General features: G+C 46.2%; 4 protein-coding genes across 6 annotated transcripts; 2 read left to right on the top strand and 2 right to left on the bottom strand.

Moving 5' to 3' along the window:
* The first annotated feature begins 5562 nt into the window (after positions 1–5562).
* LOC112882120 (prohibitin-3, mitochondrial-like) lies at positions 5563–6730 on the top strand. The gene has a single exon (XM_025947113.1). The coding sequence runs from the start codon at positions 5679–5681 to the stop codon at positions 6525–6527; it is 849 nt and encodes a 282-aa protein (XP_025802898.1). The 5' UTR covers positions 5563–5678; the 3' UTR covers positions 6528–6730.
* A 1927-nt stretch (positions 6731–8657) lies between these two features.
* Positions 8658–14574, bottom strand: LOC112882092 (probable LRR receptor-like serine/threonine-protein kinase At3g47570). Of its 3 annotated transcripts, none has more exons than XM_025947094.1 (5): positions 14048–14574; positions 12491–13381; positions 11781–12325; positions 9372–10442; positions 8658–9276 (listed from the first exon to the last, which is right to left on the bottom strand). In XM_025947094.1, exons 3-5 carry the CDS (start codon positions 12109–12111, stop codon positions 8888–8890), a joined length of 1791 nt encoding a protein of 596 aa, XP_025802879.1. In that variant the 5' UTR covers positions 12112–12325; positions 12491–13381; positions 14048–14574; the 3' UTR covers positions 8658–8887. The 3 variants fall into 3 exon arrangements, with proteins under 3 accessions (XP_025802879.1, XP_025802870.1, XP_025802862.1); XM_025947085.1 differs by having other exon boundaries at positions 9372–12124; positions 12204–12325; XM_025947077.1 differs by having other exon boundaries at positions 9372–12325.
* A 4770-nt stretch (positions 14575–19344) lies between these two features.
* Positions 19345–22362, top strand: LOC112882152 (atherin-like). The gene is made up of 2 exons (XM_025947143.1): positions 19345–20053; positions 21839–22362. The coding sequence occupies exons 1-2, from the start codon at positions 19601–19603 to the stop codon at positions 21995–21997; spliced, it is 612 nt and encodes a 203-aa protein (XP_025802928.1). The 5' UTR covers positions 19345–19600; the 3' UTR covers positions 21998–22362.
* A 432-nt stretch (positions 22363–22794) lies between these two features.
* On the bottom strand, positions 22795–23465 carry LOC112882163. The gene is made up of 2 exons (XM_025947152.1): positions 23081–23465; positions 22795–22937 (listed from the first exon to the last, which is right to left on the bottom strand). The coding sequence occupies exons 1-2, from the start codon at positions 23463–23465 to the stop codon at positions 22795–22797; spliced, it is 528 nt and encodes a 175-aa protein (XP_025802937.1).
* Positions 23466–23470: the final 5 nt, after the last annotated feature.

The raw sequence follows: 23470 nt of genomic DNA, 5'->3' as shown, positions 1-23470 counted from the left end.
GGACTCGTTTCCAATTTGGGGAGCGGAAGCGGAGGCGGGCGGTGGAAGCCCAACAACCCAAATGTTCCAGGCATGGCGCAGAGGACCTTTTGGTTTGGGGAAATTGCGCAGAGGGGAGGAAGAAGGCACGAGATAGGGGCAGCCGCACCTAGAAATTCTGGACTGGAGCTTGGTTTTGCCAACCATGTTTGGAGTAAGGTAGTGTTTGGATCCAAAGTGCAAAAGGGTAAAAGGGTAAAAATTTTACCATTTGTCAAAAGTGGCAAAAGTTTTGCCATTAGGGGTGTTTGGATCCAAATGGCAAAAGTTTTGACAAAAGTTCATTTAAACCTCTTTTCTTCTTTTTGCCATAGGGTGTTTGGGTCCAAATGGAAAAAAAAAGAGCAAATTTTTTGCTATTTTCTTTTGCTATCTGTTTTTGTTGTTTCCTTTTTCCATAGGGTGTCTGGGTCCAAATGGAAAAAAAAAAGAGCAAATTTTTTGCTATTTGCCCTTTTGCCAAAGGATCCAAACAGGCCCTAACTCGCAAGTCGTAACTGAAATGATGCCGCGTATGGTGAAATTTTAGAAAGTAATAGAGATGATGATATTCTTAAGATTTTTTTATTAAGAAGTAATAAATGAGTAGAGTTGTCGTCTATGGTAGAATCAAAATACCATTTTTCCTCTTCAAATTTTAAAAGGCCGAGATAGGGGTGTGTGGAGCGGACGTGCACGGGAATTCTGCATTGGATGCTAGTTTTGCCAGTCCGGTTTGGTGTTACGAGTAACTGAAATGATACTATACATTTGTAAAAAATTATTTTAGAAAGTAATGAAGGTTGTGATATTTTTAAAATTTTGGAAGTAGTAATAAATGAGCTGAGTTGTCATCTATGGTAGAATCAAAATGCCATTTTTACTCTAAATCAGTATAGTTTGGTTTCGTTGCATTATGATTTAACGTTTGGTATTTGCCCCCTTCAATTATAAAAAAAGACTGGTATAGGGGTGTGTGGAACAGGCGCCCACAGGAATTCTGCGTATTGGATGCCATTTTTTGGTTTGAAGTTACTAGTAATTGAAATATACTCTTCTTTTGTGAAAATTTTATTCTAGAGTTCTTCCTCAAAAAAAAAAGGAGTAGAGATGTTTACAATACAATAAAAATGTCATTTTCAGGTAAATTGGTGGAGTTTGGGTTTCATTGCATCATCATTTAACGATTGGTATCATCCACCTTTATTAATTATTAAAAAAATACCTAGTTAAACACCCTAATATCTCACCTCCACCCTCACTCGAACAAATCGTGTAACCACCACACGATGTGTCATTGTTATGGTTTGACTTGGCTATCATCTCCCGATGTAGTTAGTTGTGCTACTCGCCTTATGTATCTTGCTTAGCACCACCGATTTATCCACCAACATTGCTTCTCTTTTTCCTTGCCTCCAACAATTATTGTAGCTCAAGGCAGATATACCTCCTACCTGGTATGCCTTCACGATGCCACTCTATCTTGATGCAACTGTGGTTAGCATTATCCACGATTAGACTTCTACTAGCTCCTCGTTGCTCTAACATATTTTCAAGTACATGGCCATCTCAATGATTTCAGTGGCCGCGTGCTAAAAATATATTTTATTGTAGCTCAAGATGGTGCTATATATTTTTTAGGTCTGGCAGACTTGATTGCTCGGGTTGAAATTTTTATTTGAGGTCGCCTATCAAGGAGATACTAAGCTCAACAGGAAAAAAGGCTAGTAATGTCTCCTGCCTTTCACATCTTAGAAACCGGTTGATAAAGATCAAGAGGTAAAGAATACTATCTTTGGAGATGCTTTATGATTAGCAAAGTACCACTGGAAAATTAACTCCAAATGAAAGGCTTGAAATCATAATGCACATTAAGACAATAATTTTTGAAAAAAATATATCAATACTCTATGTAGTATAATTGAACTTAGCAGTGTCAAGATATTGATGTAGCATATTTAATCTAATCTAAGCATGTAAGCTCTCACCTTGTAAAATATATGCCTTTTTTATAATTGATGCTTCTCAGCTCTTTTTTAAGGAAATAGGCCACCAATATAACAAAAATTTTCCCTTTTATAGTTGCATCATAACCTAAGTTTAGGAAAGCTCATATTATTTGAAGGAAAAAGAATTCACTCTATTATCAAAGTAAGCTTCACATAGAAAGGGGCCTTTCAAAAATATTATCTTTCTTGTTTCTTAACATGGTTCATTTGCTCTTTCAATTGTTTGGAGGCCCTTTTTGAGTGTTGGGGCTTTTCTAGCAAGGTTTGTGAGATAAGGAAAGCTAAGAAAAGGAACTAAAGAAAATTTTTTATGTCAAATGAGGGAGGCCAAATTTTTTGTGTCGTATAAGGAATCAGGTTTTAATCCAATGCTATATAGGGAATTTCCTCTTAATTATGAGTAAACATTCTTGTGATTATCAACAAAATCTTGGTCTAGTCTCACATTTTATCGACACGTCCTTGCAAACCCTTCACAACTCAACTGGGCCATTTTAGTGTTACGGAACATGTTAAGGGCAATCACATATGATGACTCTCAAGAAGACAAGGTTGTGGTTAGTGATTAGATAAGTTGAAGTGGAAGGTAAATTAAGGGCCTGTTTGGAATCGCGCCTAAGGCGCCACGCCTAACGTTAGCTCCTTGCCACATATGTGGCGTGCCTAAGGGGGCTAGCGTAAGCTCTGCGTTTGGTTCATTGCCACGTCTAAGGTTAGGGGTGCATGGAAAAAGTGTGGCTGCTGTTTGGACTGCTACCTCACTTCAAGTTAGGCAGACTGGCAGCTGTTTGGTTCACTGCCTAACTTTATTTATGCCACATAATTTTGTAAGCGATTTTTGAGTATACCATTCAAACAAAATACAACAAGCTCATAATACATGTGGCCAAATCCATATAAACAGCCATACCATGTTAATAATATGTCACAACATCCATAACACATGTTGGAAACAGCCATATAACATGTTCATAATAGACATGTAACATTCATAACAACTGATTGCATAAGTGCATAAGAGCAGACTACAAATATCACCTCTTAACATCTATTAACTAAAGTTCACAAAAAGGTGAAGCAACAGCTATCACCAAAACTATCCATCCCCATGAACCGTCAAGCAGAGCCTATAAAAGAAGCACTCATTGCTTAACAAAAGAGTGGAGCACCCTACAAAATGTGCGAAAGAACTCCCAGTCTTCATTGACCACATCCTCCTAGCTGAAAACTCGATGAGCCTAATACAAGTGCAAATTGAACTTAGCAAAATGTAAACAATTTTCACAATGAATACTGAAATAGAACAAGTATTACCTGAGTAACTTAAACAAAATAGCAGGTCACCATACATAGCCAATTCACATCCCCGAATCGCTAAGAAACTTGACATTTTTTCTCTTTCCAAATCTCTTTCTAATAAAGAGCCGTATTTGGGCCTCCTCATGAACCTATGTTCTTGTAACTTGTACCACAACATGCAAACACAAATGGCTATGCAAACAAGCAACCTTCTTCTTCGAATGTTATAATCATAATAATAATACTCAAGATAATCCTCCATTGCACCCATCTATAAAGATTTAAGAACTATTTTAGAATGCATACAACACATACGACACAAGAAAAATCTAGAGAACAGTTATACCTTAAATTAAAGGAGAAGATGACTGTTCTCGCTGAAAAAACACCTGCAGAAAGGAATAAAAATGTTACTTGTGTGCAGGAAATGATCAATTGGGGGGGTAAGAAAATTGCATGAAATTTTCAATTGGGAGGGGGGGGGGTTAGACATATGCAGGGAAACAAATGATCAATTGGCCGCGGGGGGGGGGGGGGGTAGACGCACTAATCATCCGTGGGGGAGGCCTTCACAGAAGCAGAGGAGGGGGGGTAGAGGCACTATCATCCGTGGGGGGGCTTCACAGAAGCAGAGGAGGGGGGAGGGGGGCCGGCGGGCGGAGGAGGTCGCCGGCGGATGGTGGCCGCCGGGGACCCGCGGGCGGAGGGGTGCGCGGGCGGAGGGGGCCGCGGGCGGAGCGGTGCGCGGGCGGAGGAGGCCACGGGCGGAGGGGGGCCACCGGGGAGCCGCGGGCGGAGGGGGCCGCGGGCGGAGCGGTGCGCGGGCGGAGGGGGCCGCGGGCGGAGCGGTGCGCGGGCGGAGGAGGCCACGGGCGGAGGGGGGCGCGGGCGGAGGGGGGCCGCCGGGGAGCCGCGGGCGGAGGGGGCCGCGGGCGGAGGAGGGCGCGGGCGGAGCGGTGCGCGGGCGGAGGGTGGCCGCCGGGGAGCCGCGGGCAGAGGGGCCGCGGGCGGAGCGGTGCGCGGGCGGAGGAGGCCGCCGGCGGAGGGGGGCGCGGGCGTAGGCGGCCGCGGGCGGAGGGGGCGCGGCGGTGGATCCCGCGGGGTGGGGGGGAGCGCGAGGCTCGGCGGGCGGATCCAGTGGGGAGGGGGGGCGCGGCGGGCGGTGGCCCGTCGGCGGGCCGTGGAGGAGGGGGCGGCGGGGAGGAGGGGGCGGCAGTACCTGCGCCGGCGCGGACGGGAGGAGGAGCTCGCGAGGGTGTGGCGTGATTTTTGGGTGCGGCGGCCAAATCGAACGCCGCACCCGTGGCGTGTTTTGGCGTGGCAAAGCGTTGTGGCGTGCCAAAGAAAAGTGTGGCGCGCTAACGTTAGCGTGCCACCAAACACCTACCTAACATTGCGTGGCGCGCCTAAGGTTAGGCGGTGGCGGCTTAGGCATGTCTCCAAACACGCCCTAAGAGCGCACCAAGGTAGGATGAAGCCATTAGAGAGCTGCCTTATGACGAGGTAGAACTCTACCTTTCCTTATTGCATTTGTTGAGTTCAAGCGCGCCTTCTAGATCAAGGTAATCTTTATGGAGTTTCTTTTTTTGAGTAAGAAAAATTGACCTAAGTATGGAACAAAGAAAAATATTGCAAACAACAATCATGTTTTGAGTAAGAAATAAAAATGTGCTGGTTAAAAGAGAAATAGTTCTAGAACATAGAAAATACTATATGGAAAAATGTATTGAGCAAGAAAAATAGTTTCAAACAGAAATAGAAACTTTCTAGAGAAAAAATATTTTTCCAGGCAAATAAAAAATAATCCAAATACTCTCTTTCTTGTTTAAAAATTTTCACCTTTTTTAAATTCAAATCAAGTCATGTATGATCTTGTTTTATTACATTAATATGAACAGTATCTTGCTGCATACGGTTTTTAAAATAGACATCGAATGTGGGAGGAAATGGGTTTTGTAAACTTTCAAAAGTAAATGAAGCCAATACAACATACCCTAACCCCACATCTCTATGACACCACTTTGTCCACTCGGAGCACCCACCGATGGACTGAACGCGGGCCCCTGTACCGGGGTCGCACTGGCCCACAGTCTCGCTAACGAGAAGCCTCATTCGAAGAGCAGGCCCACCAGGCCCAGGCGCGAATCTTAGTGCCACTATCCATCTCGGCCGTCCACCTATCACAGCCCACTGGAACCTTCATCTTCTTCCCTGCCAAGAAAGGGGGAGGAGGTGCGGCGTCCCGTGCACGGCTTTTAAAACCCCACATCACCACGCCGCCGGATCCCCCAAACCCCCAAGTTCACCGCCAGCGACCGATCCCCCACCGCAAGTGAGAGCAAGGAGGGAGCAATGGCCGGCGGCGGGCAGGCGGCGGTGTCGTTCCTGACGCAGATTGCGAAGGTGGCTGCGGGGATTGGCGTGGCGGCGTCCGCGGCCTCCACGTCCCTCTTCACGGTGGACGGCGGGGAGCGCGCCGTCATCTTCGACCGCCTGCGCGGCGTGCTCCCGGGGACGGAGTCGGAGGGCACCCACTTCCTCATCCCCTTCCTCCAGAAGCCCTTCATCTTCGACATCCGCACCCGCCCCCACAGCTTCTCCTCCACCTCCGGCACCAAGGACCTTCAGATGGTCAGCCTCACGCTCCGCGTCCTCTCGCGCCCCGACGTCGACCGCCTCCCGGAGATCTTCAACTCCCTCGGCCTCGAGTACGACGAGAAGGTCCTCCCCTCCATCGGCAACGAGGTGCTCAAGGCCGTCGTCGCGCAGTTCAACGCCGACCAGCTCCTCACCGAGCGCCCCCACGTCTCGGCGCTCGTCCGCGAGTCGCTCACCCAGCGCGCCCGCGAGTTCAACATCGTCCTCGACGACGTCGCCATCACCCACCTCGCCTACGGGCCGGAGTTCGCGCAGGCCGTCGAGAAGAAGCAGGTCGCGCAGCAGGAGGCCGAGCGCTCCAGGTTCCTCGTCGCGCGCGCTGAGCAGGAGAGGCGCGCCGCTATCGTCCGCGCCGAGGGGGAGAGCGAGGCCGCGCGCCTCATCTCCGAGGCCACGACAACCGCGGGCAACGGCCTGATCGAGCTCAGGAGGATCGAGGCGGCCAAGGAGATCGCCGGCGTGCTGGCGCGCTCGCCCAACGTCTCCTACATCCCCGCCGGCGACAACGGCCAGATGCTGCTCGGCCTCAATGCCGCCCGGTGAATGGATCGTCTCCTGCCCTTCAATTAGTTAGCGATCTATCGAAATACTTTAGTAATTCAGATGCATCGACTTAGTTTTGGTTCTGTGGTACGACCGGAGACTAGGTCAAGATGGTACTGTGGACTACGAATAAAGTTCTGCAGATGTAGAATTTATCGAACAATTGTTGCATTTTTTAATCCAAAATTATGTTCCACTTGTCAGTTGTGATGATCTCTTTTTTTTTAAAAAAATTGATTGTGGTGCCCTGATTATTGCTGGGATGGTATTTGGTCAGCAGGAACTCGAATTCTGAATGTGCTTGCTTTCTGAGCTGTATATGTGATTTAGTGCAGTTAGCATTCTACAATGCCCATGCTGCTGTTGCGGTTATCTACACCCAGGATTCGTAGGTTTCCTACATTCTACTGAAACTGGGAATAGTACACTCTGTTTTGGAAAACAGAGATAGGTGGGGTGTGGTTTGGAGCTATCTGTTCCCTTTCTTCTTCTTTAATAAAGAAGGGAGCTGCTATCTGTTTTAAAAAAAGGCATAGAGCTGTTTGCTGTTAATCAAACTGCTAGGAGCTAGATACTGTAGGACTGTTTAGGCAAAAGACCCCATAAGAGTATAAGACCCTTTTCCTTGTATACAATTTTTGCAGGCTCGCTTCCTTTTCTTTTTTGTCACTCTGAAGCATGACTGTTTATCCACAGGGAATTGTGGATGAAAGTTTGGTAATGTGAGATTGAATTTTAATTTAGTATCATAACGTGTTTCACTAGGATCAGCCTTTCTTAAAATTTAGACAGTCTCACAGTCCAATCTTGCTTGTGTTAAAGATTTGGATGGGACTGTTTCACTACCAATTTGCTGATCTGGGACTGTTCTTGAATGTTGTGTTGAAGTTGTGCATGCAGTTCTGATCTTGAACTGTTGATAAATGTCGTGTTAGATTGTAGCTGTGTGTGCAGCATATGTCTCTTGTGATCAGTATATCAATCCTTTTCTGCAACTGTCTTATGGAAGTATATGTAGCCATGGTCAGTTTAGAGCTAGCGGGATCTTCACTGTTTTTTTTTCAAGCTAAAAAGCAGCACTTGTTACCAAATGCATTTTCTGTAATCTTGTCTATGCAGAACATAGAATCACTAAGCCTTCTAACAAATAATAGGCTTTGTACAAGAACTCTGCGCAATTGCACCCACTTTCCTCTCAGCACCATTGAATCATTGATTCTGCAGTGTAGGCCCCTTCACATTGAGAACTGTTTGTGTTAACTCCTAGATTGCAATCTGTTTGATGTGTTGATATCCAAATATAGTTATTGTTTATAAGCATGTCAACAGATTTTCTTTAGCATCTCCATCTAGGCAAGTCACATTGAGGTTTCCTGTAAGTTTTTCATGAGATCTATCACGGATATTTATCTAGGTGCCGAATTGTTACCGATGCTTATGCAACTGCTGCTGCTCTGTGCTCTGTATCACGTCCAAATAGCTGGTACATGTTGCTTATGCAATTGCTGCTGCTCTGTGCTGTGTTCCGGATCACGTCCCAGTAGTGTTTCACTTTCAGTATCTGTGGTTCTCCGAATGATTAATCCATGATGAAACGTGTTCTCTTTCTCCCTTTTTTCTTAGCAACGACAAATGTCCAGAGTTATTCTGCTGATTGAGTGGGCCACAATCATGTAATTTGGTTGTTTTTCTGAATGTTTCCATTGAACCTATTTTCGATGTTTGCCGGTAGTTGTCTTCATCAAATTTCTTTATCACGGCTCCAACATCCCTAGTTTCCTGAATCATGGTTGGACGACGACGATGAACTGTGTTTTATTTCTCCCAGTTCTCAAGCGAGATCAATGTTCAGAGTTATGCTGCTGATCGTGTGGATCATTTTCTTTTTTGAATCGTGCTTGTTTTTCATTGATAAAGAAGGGTCACAAAATAACGAGAGCGATCTTTTAGATCAGTAAAAGGAAAAGAGAGAGGAAAAACAAAATATGGGGATGAACACTAAAAAAAAATTCCGCGCCCGCTAGCACAAGTTTTCCCCCTTCACCTTCGCTAGAAAGTTAGCAAAACATGATGCGGTAGGATAAGGACGATTTAACATAAATCAGTGATCGGAACACGTATAGATAGAACTTCTAGAAGATTCTCAAGAAAGATCTGAATTTTTATTTAACATAAATCGGTGGATATTGCACATGATGCTTGATAGGCTGGGCAAAAGAACAATGTCAAGTTTAAACACGTAATGGAAACCCATGCTAAACCATTGCTATACGATACGGAGTACAGTAGATACCGGAAATATGTAGAAGATAGATTGATCTAACCAAGCTGAGCCCTTTGCAGTGCCTGTGCAGAGGCAGTCAGGTAGAGTGATCCTGTTTTATGTTCTTCAGTTTTGTAGTCACCTCATTCATTGCCATCCTTTGCTCAGGTGATTCGCTCGAACACACCAGACCCAGCTCGAATATTGACACAAGAAAGTGGCCACTGCAGGTCGTGGAAGATAATGCTGAAGAATTAGTATTGGTTTGGTGATGAACGCCATGACTGATCACTTCATCCTGCAGTAGCTTCTCATCCACAACATCGATCAGCTTCGCTGGAAATGCTCGGGAAACCCACTGCCTAAGGCTGGTCTCTCCTACAAACATCGGATCCGTGGGCCTCTTCCCGGTGAAGACTTCAAGAAGCATGATCCCAAAGCTAAACACATCACTCTTCGGTGATGCCTTCCCCATGAATGCAAGCTCTGCTCAAGAAAATTTCAAGAAAGCTCAGGAACCAAAGCAATAGATAATATGTTGCCGAAGAACAAGTTCAATAATTATAGTAACAAGCATGCACCTGGTGCAATGTATCCAATTGTCCCTGGCATACTCGCTGAACTTATAGAGTTGTCATTAGCTAGAAGTAATTTTGCAATCCCGAAGTCTGAAACATGCGCCGTCATCTCCTCATCGAACAACACATTGCTAGGCTTCAGATCGCAGTGTACAACAACTTGATGGTGATAGTGGTGCAGATATTCCATTGCCTCTGATACACCAAGCATAATGTCCAATCTCTTGATGAATCCTAGTGGCTCTCTGTTTCCAGTGTGCAAATGTTCATCCAAGTTTCCATTGGGCATGTACTGAAGGAGCAGTACTCTAAAATCCAAGCTGGAACAAGTGCTCAATATCCTTATCAAGTTGCGATGTTTAGCCATGCGCAACACTTGACATTCAGCATCGAAGCTCCTCAAAGCCTGCTCGAGTTGCATGTTGAGCACTTTAATTGCGACCACTGAACCATCATCTAGTTGTCCCTTGAAAACTTTGCCAAAGCTCCCAACTCCAAGAAGGTTGTCTTCATTAAAATTTTCAGTGGCACGAGCAATCTCATGATAGGATACTATCCTATAGTTGACCACATCACCCATGTCAACAGAAATCATCGTTACATCTGGTCGATTCATATTATTATTTTTTCTAACCATCAGGTATAAGAGAATTGCTATAGCTGCAACTGTTATAAGCACAGTTGGGAGTATAAACCTCATCAACTGTTTCTTGGTTCGATTAGAAGTATCTCGACATGGAGAAAATCCTAGAGGTGGCGAACCACATAACCCAGGATTTCCCATCAAAGATTGTGCACTGATGTTTGAGAAAATACCGCCATTTGGTATCTCACCTTGGAACTCATTGAAGGAAAGGTTCAAGCTAGTCAGTAAAGTAAAGTTGGCCAAAAACTTTGGAATAGTACCAGAAAGGTTGTTAAAAGATAGGTCCAATAGACCGAGGTCGATTAACTTTTGGTAAGACTCTGGGATTGAACCTTGCAGCGTGTTGTGTGACAGATCTAGGTAGCTTAAGAGTCCAAGATTTCCAAATGAATCTGGGAGGGTACCAACCAAGCTGTTGGAGGAGATATCTACATAATACAATGATCCCAGGGGACTCAGATCAGAATGCAATGCACCAGTAAATGAATTGTGAGATAGAGATAATACAGCAAGATTACTTAGATTGAATAAGCCTTCAGGTATACTAGAAGACAGCTGGTTATGTGAAAGCGAAATTTGTTCTAACATACTTAGATTACTAACACCATTTGGTATGGTGCCGGAAAATTTGTTGTCCTCTAGGAATACTATATGTAATCTTGTTAGGGTGCCAATTTGTGTTGGGATTGGACCAGACATGACATTCACAACTACGTCTAGTACCTCAAGATTCTCCATTAGTGTAATGGATTCTGGTATTATGCCACTCAAATTGTTGTGAGAAAGTTTTAGCCAATTGAGACCACTCAGATTTGATATTGTTGTTGGAAGACTGCCAGTTAAATAGTTCCTATGCGCACCAAATTGTTTCAGCTTTCTAGAGAGGTTTCCAATGGAGGCAGGAATGCTCCCTGTGAGAAAACATGTGTGTATGCCGAGGTGCCGCAGCTGCCTACAGTTGGAGAGTGCCGGAAAGAAATCAAGTGTCCCTGTGAGAAGATTGCTTCCAATGTCAAAGTAGTAAAGCAGCCTGAGGTTTCCCACAGTTTCGGGGACTGATCCAGTTAAATGATTCGAATCTAGTGCTAGTTGATAAAGTTGGGACAGGTTACCAAGAGAAGCTGGGAATGAACCTGTCAGTTGATTAGATTGAAGTTGTAACCACGTGAGTTTTTCAAGTTTTCCCAATTCCCGTGGGATCTCTCCGCGTAGGTTGGAGAATGAGAGGTCAAGCGCCTGGAGCATGGTGAGATTGCTAAGATCACTCGGGATTGACCCAGTAAGAAGACCGTTTCCACCCATTGAAATGAGAGTGAGTTGCGGCAGTTTAGCAAGCCACGTTGGCACGACATCTTCAAGGAGATTATTCGCCAAGTTAAGCACCCGCAGGTGCTGACATGCCGCAAAGCCTGATGGTATTGGACCAGTGAAGTTGTTGACAGAGAGAACCACCACCTGCAGCATGGGGAGGCTGAAGCTTCCATTGTGAGGTATGGGGCCGACTAGGTTGTTGCTACCAAGAAGCATGGTTTCAAGCCTGGACATGTTGAAGATTGAAGGGGGTACTGGACCTGAGAGCTGGTTGTATTCCAAGGAAAGAACCTGAAGCATGATGAAGGAGCCTATACTCTCTGGTATGGACCCAGAGAGACTGTTGTGGCTAAGATCAACAACTCTAAGACGAGGTAACCTTCCAATATCAGACGGGATGGGACCTGTGATTCTTGTGTTTGTAAGGTTGAGGACATGGAGGAAGGAGAGGTTACCGAGATGAGCGCTGAGCTCTCCTTGGAGCGGCATGTCTGGTAGCTCCAGTGCAGTGACTCGCTGCCGGCGCCTGCTGCAAGAAACACCCACCCAGTCACAGAAGGGGGAATTGGGGGTCCAGTTGCCGCTGAGGATTCCAAGCGGATCTGAGAGCCCAGCTTTGATGACAAGAAGCACCGAAAGGTCGGTTCCATTGCTTGCAGCTGAAGAAGAAGAAGAGATGTCCATGTTTGACAGCAGAAGGGGCAACAGTAGCATCAGAGTAACATGGCAAGCCCGGGCCATGACGCTAGAATGGTGTGCTCTCAGGCGCCTAGTGACAAGGAACATCTATCTATATGCGCTGTTCCGAAACAGAGAAGACAGAACTTCAGGCCGGCACCATTTATATATTGTGTGTACATGGAAAATGATTCACATACTTTGTATATGTGTTCAGGTATGGGAGGATCTGACTAGCCACGGAAAGGGTGGTTGCATGGAAATGATCTTTCCTGAGAATTTTGCAGATGCGACGGAATAGCCCATCAGACACATGTTCCACCTGACAATGACATGCAGTGCTTAATTTTCTCAATGATCGACATGATAATCTACAAGTTGTCATCCCTCAACGATAGCTACTAGTAAGTATATTAAAAACTGAAATGACTCATCGACCTGCTACATGTTCAGACATGACAATAACTTGCATTGCATAAGTAAGCACCTGAAATATCTTGGTGTAGTGGCACAATCCATCGGCACCGTCGAAGCGAGTCTCCGAGACTCTGTTTTCCCATTTGTGTCGAGCAAAAGGGTTTGCCGCCGCCGTCCAAGGCCCCCCTCCACCCTCTTCCCTGCCACGCCGCCACCAGAGCCGGCCGCCGGAAGCCCGTGCGGCAGCGGGGATGGTGGCGGCGAGGCATCTTCAATTCACTCTTTTCCTCTTATCCCCCGACGTGGACTTCTTGCTCAAGATGGAGGCCCGGCCCTCGAGACGGCGACGGCGACGGCGACGGCGCATCGCGGGCGGCAGTGGCCGGAGGGAGACGGCGACGGCGCATCGCGGGGGCAGTGGCCGGATCCGGCGTTTCCCTGGCCGGAGTTGGGGGAGCACGGAGCCGCCGGGAAGCGCGGGCGCACAACCGCCGCGCAGGCTGCCGGAGAGGGAGGCCGGCCCTCAGGACGATGACGGCGAGTCGTGGGCGGTAGCGCCTGGATCCGGCGTTTCCCTCGCCGGAGCTGGGCGTGGCGCCGCCGGGATGCGCGGACGCACGAGCCCGAACGCGTCGGCAAAGCGGCGCCGCGCAGGCCTGCTGGAGAGGGAGGCCAATGTCGCTCCAGCTTCGCAGGTCTGCCCGGGGGGCTGCGGCATGCTGGCTCTCAGGTCTCGGAGGCCTACGCCCTCATGGTTTGGGCTCGCGTGGACGCTACCGCGGCCACCGCTTCCGGTCCAGTGTGGCCACCGATGTCGTCGTTCCCTCGACTCCGGCATCCCTCATGCGGCGGTGGTACCGCCGGCAGGCGTTCCGGACGAAAGCCATTACAATTCTTGTGTCTGTGTCGACAACGGCGGCGCTTTTGGGCGTCCTTTGGCGAGGCGTTGTTGTGGTGGCGTCTGCGAGTATCGATGGGTCTGGAGGTGAAAACCCAACGCAAAATTTGCTGGAGGACATTCTTCAAAGGTGATTTTTGATCATAACCATTAAAAAAACATTTCTTTGCCAAGAAATACTCTTCAACTACCCCAATTTGCCATAAGACACTACAACTCATATAATATCATTTCGGCTTTTCTATCCCAGAGACACCATGAAATATTGGTTTTATATATAACACACCCTACTCTTTAATTTAGATCCATGAACTCTGCGAAAATATGATTTCGTGTGAACACACCGCCCCATTAAATTAGTCTGCTCCAGTCCGAGGAGTTGGAAAATATCTAGTAAAAAGATTGAAATGCCCCTGACCGAGAAACAAGATCTCCAGCGTTCTTCTATCTAAATAAAAGAATTTTGCAGCAGTTAAATATCATTTCTTTAATATATTTGACTAGCAGCAAGACCATACCATATTAAACTGTACATATATAATATCTTTTTTACACAACTTAACATGTCATAAAATAACTAATATGACATAAGTGAGCAAGATGCTACAAATTTTAACATGTATCAAATTTACATCAATTTGGCATGTCAAAGATATCCAATTTACTTCCACACACAAGCATACATAAAAACAGGTGGGAAAATCACTGCACCATCCACTCGTGGCTCACCTGCCTACGAACTACGAAGCGTGGCAGCAATTAGAAACGGCGGTATGGTGCCGCACCGCTGCAGGCTATGAACGGAGGCGTCCGTGGGAGGCCCTGCGCGCCGGAGCAGGCCGCCGGCAGGAGAGCCGCCGCGCGCCGCCAGCGGATCGAAGCTGCTTGCGGCCGGTGCAGCGGGACGGCGCAGCGGAACGGGCGTCCGGGGGAGGCCCTGCGCGCCGGAGGAGGCCGCCAGCAGGAGGGCCGCCGCGCGCCGCCCGCGGGCCGAAGCCGCTTGCGGCCGGTGCAGCGGAACGGGCGGGCGGCCGAGGGAGGCCCTGCGCGCCGCCGGGTCGCTACTTGCAAGAGAGCAACGCGATGTGGATGCGATTGCCGATTGGGGGCTTGGGGCTGTAGGCAGGGGGTAATTTGGTCATTTCCCGTTCCTTTTCAATTAATCTGAATAAAGAATAGACTCTGGTGTCTGCAGCAAATTGGAGTAGTTGAAGAGTGTTACTTGCTAAAGAGGTGTTTTTTAGTGGTTAGGAGCAAAAGTCACCTTTGAAGGATGTCCTGCAGCTAATTTTACCAAAACCTAATTCTAGCTTTGCTAGTTGAGACGGTGAGGATATCTTTAATGTCGTTTTGTAGTATCGTCTTGGAGATTCTTCAATCTGATTTAGTTACCTCAACGGTGTTAGATGGTTCGGATATCTAGTTTTTTAAGAAAACGAGAGATGTGTGTAAAGGTTTTGCAATGATGAAATGTGGACGAAGAGAAGGATTGAAACTAAATATTCTTAATTTCTTTCTTGATTTTAGAGTTTTTCTTCTTGTAATTTTAGATCATCGTCTGAAGTTTAAAGTCTAAGAACTATTGTAATCATTGGCTATAGATATTTACCTGTGAATGTTTAAGGTTGGAATTTTTCTTTATTAAAAAGCACCTGAAATATAGGATTTGCGAAACCGCACTATGATTGTGGCCTTGCTGGGGCACAATGCGGTTACACTCCATCTAAAAGAAGGAGACGGCAACAATGGCTCCGGTAGAATCGCTGGCGGCGAGGTGTGGCACGGCTCGGACAGGAAATTTATGGAGGAAATTATGGAGTTGCAGGACGTCATGCGGAGCCTTCTTAGCAGGTCTCTCACCGGCTTCAGCTTAGCACCAGCCAACATAACTTGACTCACTAATTTCATGACTAAACCACCACTAGAAAAGTCGTGAAGGGTCTGTATTTTGTGCCGTACTATCGGAATTGATATAGGCTTTAATTCATAAGTAAAGCAGTAATTATTGGGTATTTTATTATCGTGTTGCTACTATTTAAGTAATATATTATGTTGCGTATCGAAATGGAGCTATGATATTTTGTGGCTATATTTATTATGGTGAAAGGAGTGATAAAGTTATCTATTAGGGAGCGCAGAGCGTAGTTATGTGATAGCTTAACGTAGTTATGAAATGAGGAGACTTCGACTTTGAATCATGAAATTTGGCAATTAATAGTCGTGATGATATTTTGTTTAAGGAAGCAGAGGTTATATTAAAATATGGCGAGTTATTGTGGAGGTACCATGAGAGGCGCGTTCTTATGATTTTAGGAAAATAGGATCTTCTGTTGCTGCGTTACTTTATTTATTTATATGAGTAAGCGTCAATAATAGAAATGACGTACTGCTATAGAGCTCGTACCTTTGTTTTCTTATAAAAATAGGGTCTCGGATTTTGATGGGCTAGTCATATAAAATGTGCAGGTTATTTTTTCAAGAGTAACTTGTCGTGAGGGTAGAGCACGGATTGATTGTGTGGGAAAATAAGGTTCGTTTCATGAAATAGTAAAAAAAAAAGGGTTGTGGATTGTTTCATGAGTAAAAGAGGTCTATTTTGTAATTGACGAAGAGAACGGTTGGCCTGTGGGTTTATTTTATAAAAAATTTTGAGGTTTCTTTTGTGAAATAACCGAAGGCGAACTAACGGTTAATTTTAGCAGAATCTGCGGGGTTTGGAAAAAGAACCGAGAGGGCCCTTGCGGGTTGATTTGAGTGAAACGCGAGGGGTATTGTGAAAAATCTACGGACTTCCACGGATTGCAGGTTGATTTTGAATAAATAGAAGGTCTTTTTACAAAAAGTCCGAGATTCGAACAATTTAGACCGTCCGCACGGCCGATCTGACAGTCGGGAAAAACCTGCAACATGACAACGCTCCGTGGCCACGTTTTGGTGCGTGATTCGTATATATAGGTTATCTACGAAACAACATAACAAAATAAAGCAGTATATCATACTATTTCAACTGTACCAAATGCATATATGCTTATTTGGTATTTATGGAAATTAGAATTTGTAACAGCCCAGCCCGAAATTGGGAAATTGGGCCTAATAGGCCGAAGTAAGGACAAGCTCGGTGGACCAGATGGGCCGGACCGAATTCCGGGTTACTGCAGCGAGGGTTCTGTAGCGTCGCGAAAATAGTGTAACACGGAGGATAGTCCATATTGGAAGCTGATGGGAAGACAGACCGGCTTAAATACCGAATATGAGGAGGGCTAGTAACTCCAGGTTAACTATTTTTACGCGGAGCGAGGATGAAAGCGCAAGCCAATTTGCTTTGCGTGGGAGGGTCAATGTCACAAGCCCTTCAAATACCAATTTAACGGTTGAAGGGGCTCTGAAATGGTTCAGACTATGCCACTGCAATCCATAAAGATTTGTTTGGTTACCAAACAAGTTCTAAGTTTTTAGAGTACCAGCAATGCTATAAGGTGGGATGTGATCTTTTGCTCTTTTCAGCATACTTCCTCTATCCTAAATTATTAGTCGTTTTAAATTTTCTAGGTACATAGATTTTACTATGCACCTAGACATAATAAACATATATGGGATGGAGGGAGTTGAAAAAAAACTAGGTTGTACAACCAGAATTGAATGGCTAGACAATCAGCATTGTCCAAATATAGTTTTAGATTACAAGCGACGCGAAGAATTTGCAGAATTTGCAGTTTTAGCGTGCCCAATCCTCCCGGTTAATTGGCCTAAAGTGAGTTGCATAAGCTACAATTCATGCCGTGTCATATTCCAAATGCCTAACTTAGCTACCATGGCTGTACTAGTTGAATTTTCAGTCTGACCTAGATAATGTGAGTTTGATTTGGATCAACTAGAAAGCGGACGTGGTTCATCTTCTTTCCATAGTTTGAACTCCAATTCATCATCACATCTCCAAAAGTAGTCTACCAATAAGTGGGAGAGCCATAATATTATTTTTAAAGTTATTGAAAAAGGTGATGCAGTGGTGTTGAAAATTGCTGGAGAGGTAGACCAAACTTCATTGACGAATAACGACAGTATTTTGAGATTAGGGTGGCATATTAGTAGGGATGGAAGCGGATCGGATTCGCATGGAATCGGATTTGGATAGCACTTTTTACCATATTTTAATTTGAATATGGATATGGATTCGGATATTCTTGAATACAAATGCAAAATAGATACCTCGAATTCGGATTTGGATATTTACTCGATATATAAGATAACATTTAGCTATTTTTCTTACTAATAGTTTTAGAATACAAAATCATTATACATGTACAGACTAAACTATAACAATATAAAAAATATAGCTATTCAAAACTAGCTTATTTATCAAAAAATACTTTAATAAATAAATACGTAAAAAATAAAACTAGAAGTAAAAAAATATATTTCAATAAATATATAAATATTTTTATTAATATATAAATACAAAATTATATAAGTAATTTCACCAATAAATAGATAAAATAAGAATATTTAAAAATAAACTTAATCTTATTATATCTTTATTTCAGCCAGAGTGGCGCCGGCCGCCAAGTCCAGCTCGTAGCCTACAGCACGCGTCGTGGCCGCACCACACGGGACGTTGAGCTACGGCATCCTCTGACTGGGTCACTGGCAGTTGAGCCGGACGAGCTGCTTCCCGACGGTGAGCGCCTCCCTTCTCCAGTTCAACCTGCCGCACCACGTTGAGCTTGAGCATGGCAACGCCGTTTACCCCGTTCTTAAGCTACACAGTGCTGCTGCTGCTGTGCCAACGGGAATTCACACTGGATCGGGGGCGGGCTCGCCGCGCCCACGAAAATTCACGTCCAAAGCCAGGACCCAGGAGGCTCACACGCTGGAACCCCTTGCGAACGTGAGCAGTCCGGCAGCGGCAGCACGAGTCCCGACCGACCGGGCCTTTTGACACCGTGAACTGGAGCAGGAGCACCAGCATCAGCCAGCCAGCAACACGACCGTGCGGCTGTGCCCCCGGTCCGTGCGGTCAACACGCTGTACGTCCGGTGGCAGGGAATACAAAACCGCTCGATAATCGTGATTATCGGTGAAATTTATCGTTACCGATGCTAGCTGAGAACGTAAACCGACTGGAATTTCGCTAGATTTCAATGAAAAATTCAAAAATTTAAAAAAATTTATAAAAAGTAGAGAACTTATTTTTATAAAAAACTAGATCTTCTCTTAATTCCAGAATGTTATCACATGTTGAAAGCAACAATTGTTTGCTTAGGAAAAAAATATTTTTATCTAACTACCTGTTACCATCCACTAACTCATACGATTAAAGCCGATTTTCGTACGATTAAGACCGATAATCAATATATATGCGGCAATTATCGATGATGCTGCGGCTGGGAGCGAGGGAGTTGATCGTGGCGTCGATAATCGAAGAGACCGAAGAATGATTAAATTGATATGCCGAATGCCTTCATGTATGGACTATGTGCTTGCTAAGTTTGTATGTGGCTTGTATAGACTATGTACTCTTGTTTCTATACACTATGAGGTTTGTATGAACTATGCACTCTTTTATTTCTGTGAACTATGAAGTTTGCATGGACTATGCACTCGTTTATTTATATGAACTATGCACTTCGTGGTTTGTATATATGTGCAAATTCATGTGCTTTATGCAATTTTATGGGCAAAATATGTAAACATGTTTATTTCTTAGGCAATTCTATATGCAAAATTGTGCATGTATGTGTAATTTATCTAATATAATATAATACATAACCTAAAAAATTAAATGCTATCAAATCTTTATTTTTTTTCCACTGCCAAAATATATTTTCAGTAGGCGAAACGATAAATCGTTCAGTTTGCATCGATTATCGATGATAAATTGTTGAATTTTATTTTTTTAAATTTAGGTTTTTTTACCAATCGATTTTGACGTTTTTTCACCGATTTTTGCTGTATCGTCGGTAACGTAATCCCTGCCCGGTGGCAGGGCCATCTCGTCTCGTCGCTCGGCCGCCATCCGCGGCGGAAAGCCAGGAGGACACGGGAGGGCCCGGTCCGCCTGAGACCCCACCGGCCACCTCCTCCTCTCCCCGCCTCCCAAGCCACAAGCAGCCAAGCCAAGCCAGTGCGGTCCTGTCCCGTGGTTTGACTGACCGAAGCGGCCAGGCCAACCGGCAGCGAGCCAGACACCACCGCACCAGCCATGCTCGCCCGCCGCCGTGGGTGAGGCGAGGCGCTGCCGGGCTGGGCCCTTCCGAGACGACGTCCCCCGCGCGCGCCGCCGACATGGATCCAGCGTCCGAGGAGCTCGAGCGCCGCAGCCGCTACCTCAGCTCGCTCATCCGCCGCACCAAGCTCGGCGCCTCCCCGGCCCCCGCGCCCCCTCCTCTTCCCGAACCGGAGCCCGTGGCGGCGGCACCGAACCCGGAGCCGGAGCCGGAGCCGGAGCCCGCCGTCGGGAAGCGCGGGGAGGCCAAGCCGGCGCTGGCGGCGGTGGAGGAGGAGAAGGAGAAGCGGGAGGTCAGAGGGGAGGGCGGCGACGCGAAGGGGAAAGAGGTCAAAGGGAAGGTGGTTGAGGGGGCTCTGAAGGGGGAGGAGGGTGGCAGGAAGGTGGCGGTGCGGGTGCGGGCGGCCGACATGCCCCTGCCGCTGCAGCGTCGCGCCGTCCGGCTCGCCTACGAGGCCATCGCCGCCATGCCGCGCCTCGACAGCAAGCGCCTCGCGCTCGCGCTCAAGAAGGTACGCCGCCGCCCAAGCATCCACCGCTAGTTAGTTTCTGCCTTTCTCCTTGGATTGGGAAGGTACGGTATGCCATGGGTTTGTGGCTGTGTCGAGCGCACGGAGATCGTTTATTTTGGACCTGATACAGAGAATGCGGCCGTGCAGACGCTCATACGAATGTAGATTTGGATTTGGATTTGGATTTTCATTGGGGCAGGTGTTATTAATGCAAGGTCGTAGGAGCAGGAATGTGGCTATTCCCCACATTGGCTACTCATAACTCATAAACAGACCTTGTTGGGTCATCTGGAGGGGTCTAAAATCAGAGATCCAGTTTTGACATTCACTTCGATCGTTTCTGCTGAGATGAAATGGGACTCCTAGAGGTGCTTGTGAGAGAATGGCGCTATGGGTTCTGGTTTTAATGATTAATTAGATTTATAGGCAGACATGGATTCACAGCCTGATCGGTTGGCTACCGTTACCTCGCACCATGTAAATCCTTCTTGTTGCGTGCTATTTATCGAATGGGTTCCTTGTCTTGACTACAGTAGAGATGACCTAAAAGAAGAAAAAAGGAAGATTACGGTAACAGGAAGCTAGTCATGAAATGTCATGTTTGCATTTTAGGCTAACTTTAGTTAGTAAAGATGCACGATTGCGACGCGGCATCTATTTGAACAATTGAAAGGGACATGTTGAGGACACTGACAATGTCGTTATTTCTTTCAGTTAGAGATGTCCGTTTGGTCCCAACCTTGGTATTGTTACTCAGTGCCATGCACCACAAATGCAACTGTGACATCTGTATCTATGTAGGTATCCATATCTGTTTGTGTGGACCTGCTGCATTCAGTATATATTAACTGTGGAGCTAACTGATAGGTTAGTTTTGCAATTGCGCGTGTGTTGAAATGAATCTGGTTACCCCATGGCCCTAGAAATAATGTCCTGTGCATTTATGATGTTTGTCTTGCCACATAATCCTTTTGTCCTGTCTGCTCACTGTAACTAGTACATGTGTAAACAAGGAATTATCCACTAAGATGTTGGTCCAAGCATGCCTGATAGCCAGAGGTTGGGAGAGTTCTATACAACTGTGCTAGCTAAAATGGATATAAAAAATGGTATCCGATAAACAACGCTTGGCAAAACTTTGTATGTTTTGATCCATGTACAATTGTACACACACAAGACTAGCTTATCTTATGAATAGTCTCATCTGGATCACCTGTTAGCATATTATGCTGTAGCTGTATCATGAAACAATCTTAGGGCCTTTAAGTCACCATTTTGTGGAATCATTAAGGCCTTCTTTTATGAAACACTGCTCTTGTGGCCTTGTTGGAGTGATGCTCTTATAAGAGGATGTGGAATCCCTAAAGGACAAATGCTGAAATCAGGGCACATTGGCAATTCCTGTTAGTTCTAGTCACACCCGGCATGTCAAATTTTCCTCACTGAATGTTCTTGCTTAATATGGTCAGGCACAAGAAAGACAAGAATAAGTAAGAATGTGCTAACTTGTTGTATCTGTGTATCTCTTTTATAATGGCCTGATAATAATAACCATTACTCTGACTATTAGTTTCATGTAACCTGTAAGCCAGCTGAATGAAGTAAATTTGGGTCCTATAACGTCATCCATGTAGTCTGCACATTATGATATGTTCCAGAACATTGGTTGTGCATATTAACTGATTTTTTAACCTAGTAATTTGGTACAAAATTACTCAGCAACTGTACAAAACGAACTTTCCATGATGTATACAAGTTATAACTGAATGTACTTCCATCTTGCAGGAATTTGACACAGCATATGGCCCTGCTTGGCATTGCATTGTTGGAACAAGCTTTGGTTCCTATGTGACTCACTCTTTAGGAGGTTTCTTGTACTTCTCAGTGGACAAGGCCTATATTCTTCTCTTCAGAACCGCTGTTGAGCCATTAGGCCATCCATGATGAGAGGCTATGAGCCAGTCTACTAGCTAGTGTACTCTGTATTCCACATTTAACTGCAGAAGGTTTGAGAGTAGAACAATCATCGCCCTCCATGCAAATATGTAGGAACCAATCTGTTCATCTGTTGTAACCATCTTCATGTACTATGCACTAATCTGCCATGTGAACCTTAACATTAGCTTTCGGGCTGTTACTTGACTCAGTTGTTCGGTGCGAGGGAAATTTTCTTTCGCATCCTGTAATGTCCAGTAACCTTGTTCGCTTTGGAATCAGTATGATCTCTGAGCTTGTAACCTGTACCTGTGGTGGTGAACCTGATTCTGTCATCGGTTGTACCGTGGTAATAGATGCATCCAGTTAATATAGCTGTTCTGAATGATGCTCCCTTATCTGGTCTGCTACTTTAACATCTTTTAAGATTTAGAATGTTTGACATCACATGTTCAGAAACATATGGACCAATGGATACTGAAGTTATTTTCCCAATTATTCCACATCTAGTCTGATAAGTCATAAGAATCAAAGAGACATATTTACATCTGATCTGCATTGACATCATGGTCCCATGGCACTGATGGGGGGAAAGTATACGAATGTTTGTCCTTCATTTTGTTCAGTTAATAGGCATGGTGCGTTTAGCTATAACCATTACATCTACAGACTACAACAGATACTATCGCTGTCTATTAACTAACTGAGGTGATTAAACAATACCACAAGACAACGCTAAAAATCAATAATCAGTCTGCAGGTAGCAAAAAAAGATTAGGAATCGGCTCGAGATCATCCACAATAGCCTAGAATACCGCAGCCATTGGCACCATTTGGCCCAAAACCACCGATGCGGCCACGCTGCAGGCGCTCCAGAACTCGCTGGTCCTCGGCGAGGCGCCATGCTGGTGGTGTGTCCCGGCCGGCGGCGGCGGCGGCGCTTCCACGACTGCATTGCGTGCATCAACCACCACACGCACGAGCATTCAAGCGTCAGACGCCATGGATCGCTGCACCCCCGCACCCGCAGGTGATGATCGGGGTGGGTAATAAACGCAACGGCGGTGGCCGGGATATCTACGGAGAACTGACCTGGCTCGTGAGCGGCGGTGGCCCCGGCGCGGCACCCGACGGGCAGGCCGCAGCGGGCCGGGAGCCGGAACATCTGGTCCCGGGTGACGTTGAAGGTGCTGAGCAGCTCCGGGTCGGCGAAAAGGCGGCACAGGCACGGCATCTCCGCCGCCGCGGCGTTGTGCATGGCGGTGCAGCACGTCTGCGAGGGGTGCTTGGCGGTCTTGAGGTATGCCGTGCAGGGGAGCAGCTCCTCCAGGCACGCCGTCCGGGGCGCCGCGGGCACGCCGTCCGGGGCGCCCGCCGAGCCCGGGGCGCCGCCGGCCAGACGGGAGGAGGAGGCGTTGCCGGCGGCGAGGACGAGGAGGTGGACGAGGAGCGCGGCGAGGCGCGCGCACCGACGCATCGTCG

Source organism: Panicum hallii, chromosome 1, assembly GCF_002211085.1.
Source record: "Panicum hallii strain FIL2 chromosome 1, PHallii_v3.1, whole genome shotgun sequence".
NCBI lineage: Eukaryota > Viridiplantae > Streptophyta > Magnoliopsida > Poales > Poaceae > Panicum > Panicum hallii.
The sequence above is the reverse complement of the archived record's forward strand: the minus strand, read 5'-3'. Positions and strand labels throughout refer to the sequence as shown.